At 40.8% G+C, this 3,625-nt stretch overlaps 1 protein-coding gene across 1 annotated transcript; it reads left to right on the forward strand.

Moving 5' to 3' along the window:
- Nucleotides 1–313: 313 nt before the first annotated feature.
- On the forward strand, nt 314–3,118 carry LOC122073211. The gene is made up of 2 exons (XM_042637752.1): nt 314–398; nt 2,688–3,118. The coding sequence occupies exons 1-2, from the start codon at nt 314–316 to the stop codon at nt 3,116–3,118; spliced, it is 516 nt and encodes a 171-aa protein (XP_042493686.1).
- The last annotated feature ends 507 nt before the right edge of the window (nt 3,119–3,625 follow it).

Here is a 3,625-nt window from a genome sequence, read left to right on the forward strand (position 1 = left end):
GTCGGTCCCCCTACCAAAATATGACAATTTTACTTGTTTCTCATTTTATTCAAACTTTCAAGATAAGAATTGCAATTTTACTTGAACGGAGTAAGGAGCAGTTAGGCTGTTTGGTGCATGAGAATGTTCTTGATCATTTGAGGGAACTCGCTAGCTTCGATTCGTGGTGGAAGAAATCTAGTGGTTTGTGGGGGCGTGTATCAAGTGTCGTCATCTAGAACGGGGCGGGAGGAGGTTTTGTTTGAGGAAAATATTGTCTTCTATCCTAGAGACTCGGCTCCATGACGGTAGGGTCTCTTTGGCCTATACGACAATGGGGGAGGTTGATGAAGCAGCCTTGAGGCTGGAACAATGTGGGGTTGCGGAGGTCAATACCAGGAAGACTGCTAAAGGGGAAGGTTAGATTAAGAAGTCTAAAAAACCCATTGCTGGTCATTGTTAAGGATGGGAGTGTTCTTCTGGAATGTTCTTGGGATGAAGAAGGCCTCTGCTTCAAGGCCCTTGAGATTATATCTCGGGGGATATTAGCCAGATATAGTTTGTATTGCAGAACCTATGGTGGATATTGCAAAGTTTCCAGCTATGTCTTTTAATAGAATGGGGTACACTGCAGAATTTTTTCATAATGATAGAACTGGAAAAGTTCATAATCTCTGGGTGATCTGGAAGTTGGGGTTGCCTAAGCCTACGATTCTGCAATTGTCTTAGCAACACATTTTTCTTTCTGTTGATTGGAGAGGTTAAAGTAGGGTGGTTTCTGCACTTCATGCGATCTATTTTAGAGCAGAAATGAGGGAATTAATGATTGATTTGGCGGTTATGTCCACAGTTGGGCAGCCTTGGGTGGTTGTTGGGGACTTCAATGTTACCTTGTTTGCTCGCGAGAAGAGGGACCCAGGTAGACTTAATTTGGGATCAGCAGCTAACTTCCAAGCTATGGTGGATTCGTTTAGTCTTATTTCGATCACATCTATGGGGAAGAAATTTACCTGGACAAATAACCGAAGAAGGGGTAATATTTCAACTATTCATGATCGTAGTTACTATAATGACGAGTGGACAAATGCTCTGGGGGATTGCTTTCAACGTGCTTTCCCGTTATCTTTTTCACACCATGCCTTTTTGGTGGTTTCTCCAAAAGGGGTTCATAAACCGAGTAATATCCCTTTTTGCTTCCATCGGTTTTGGATGGACCATGTTGATTTTGGAAACGTAGTGTAGGAATCTTTGTCAAATGATGTGAGGGGCTGCCCAATATTTGTGCTGTCTCAAAAGCTAAAGCATCTCAAGTTGTCTTTGAGGTTCTAGGCCAAGTCGGTGTTTCCCAACGTTATTATGGAGCTAGAGGGTGCAAGAGGCGATTGAACGATGAGTTGTTTGGGAAGGAGGAGAAAGCTAAAACTGGATGGTTGAAAGGGGTGGAGAGTCATGGAAAGCTATGGGAGGAGAAAGCTAGGATGAGGAGAGAAGGAGGAGATTGCAACTCTATACTATTTAATCTTTCAATTGCAACTCTATACTATTTCATCTTTCAATGAAAATCCGTCGCGTTAGAAACCAAATTAGATCGCTGACTGATGAGGATGGAACGGTGATTAGAGGTCCCTTGTAGATGGGGGCTTATGTGTCAGAGTTTTACGAAACCTTTCATGAGGCCATTCCTTTAATCGAACATCGGCCCCTCCTTGATTGCCCTCCAAACGAAATTACTAAAGCTTACAACTTGGCGTTAGATGCAGTTTCATCATGGGAAGAGATAAAAGATGTGGTCCGGGATATGGATCTAGATAGTACCCCTAGTCCTAATGGGTTTCCTAAGGCCTTTTTCAGGAAATGTTGGGATATGGTGGGAAGTGATTTGTGTCCTGCAGTCATTAGTTTTTTTGTGAAAGGAAGAATCTTGAAAGGGATAAATAATAGCTTCCTAACGCTGATACCCAAAGTTTAGGATACTCATGTGCTAAGGAAATTTCTCCCTCTCTGTATGGCGAATTTTTTCTCCAAAGCTATTTCAAAGGTCATGGCCTCCAAGGTATCTTCTTTATCACCTAGGCTTGTATAGAATGAGCAGGGTGCCTTTTAGAAGGGGAAGATCATCTCAGCAAACATAGGCATGCCTTTAGAGTTGACAAATCTTATGTAGTCTACGATGCATGGTGGGGGTATGGGAGTAAAGTTGGATGTGCAGAAAGCATATGACACCTTGTCTTGGAAGTTCCTTTTTTTTTTGTGCTCAAGAAGTTTGGATTTTCAGATAAGTGGGTGGGGTGGATTTATGAAATTTTGATTTTGTTTTGGGTCTCTGGGCTACTAAATGGTGGTCTAGTTGGCTATTTTGAGTGAAAATGAGGCTACATCAAGGCTGGGCATTTCCCCCAATTTTGTTCATCTTAGCTAAAGAAGTATTATGCAGAGGGCTTAGGAATCTATTAAATGAGGGAAAATTAAGTTTCTTCCAGGTTCGAGAGGGGTTCCTGTGCCTAGTCAATTGTTCATTTTTATGAATGGCTCGGGAAGGTATGTGAAAATTTTATATTCTTATATTGAGAAGTATCAGGAGTTTTCAGGGCAGAAAATAAGTTTAGGGAAGAGTAAATTCTTTTTTGGAAGAGTAGCGCTCTATAGAAAAAGAATTATTTCAGAGACCCTAGGTATTCCTGGTTGCTCTATTCTAACTCGATACCTAGGGGTGGAGATATTCAAGGGGCGTGTCTATAAGGACAGAATGCTCCCTATGATGGATAAGATTAAGGCTTGTCTTCAGGGGTGGAAGGGAAAATTGCTTTTGATGACTGGACAGGTGGAGCTTTCCAAGTTTGTGGTGGCAGGAATGTTGCTGCAAAATTTTATAGTATATTGGTGGCTAGAGATGGTGATTAAAACAGTACAAAAATGGACATGGAATTATATCATGACAGGAGAGATTGAGTTAACAAAAAAATTTATGGTGAAAAGGGCAAATGTCTACAAGCCTAAGAAGGAGGGAGGGCTCGAGATTTGTCGATTAGAGGAGGTTAATGGTGCTCACCTCTGCAAGTTAGTGTGGCAGGTGAAGCATGGTGATACAACTGTGAGCCGTTTTCTAAAAGCTAGATTTGTAATCGTGATAGCACAATAAAAGGAGCATACAAATCTTCCTCTGTGTGGCCAGGGATCATGAAAGTGTAGAATTTTGTCTCTGCTTATGAAATATGGATGGTTGTTAATGGTAAGGATATTTTTTTAATTGGAACCCAATCATGCAGCGGAAGGGATCAGATTGGGATCTCTTGCATTCAAAATCATTGTACAAAAAATTAACCACATGAGAACAAAATAGTTTACCTTGGAACAGGAATTGAAGTTCCTTCTCTAGGTAATAGTTTTTCCACACTTGAACAATCTTAGGGATTGTTCTTAACACTTTGAAACTATGATCAACATTCAATTGGAGAAGAGCAATCCACCATTAAAGTTTTCTCCTTGACACATACTCACTCATAAAGGAGAGAAGGAAGGGAGAGAGAAAACATGGGAGAGAAGCGAGGAGGTTCTAAGAAAAAAACTAAATCTCTCCCTCCCTTATCCCTTATATAATAAATCCATTTTAGAGTTTTTTCTTTTGGTCAAATCTTTGTTTCCTAAA

Source organism: Macadamia integrifolia, chromosome 1 (assembly GCF_013358625.1).
Source record: "Macadamia integrifolia cultivar HAES 741 chromosome 1, SCU_Mint_v3, whole genome shotgun sequence".
Classification (NCBI taxonomy): domain Eukaryota; kingdom Viridiplantae; phylum Streptophyta; class Magnoliopsida; order Proteales; family Proteaceae; genus Macadamia; species Macadamia integrifolia.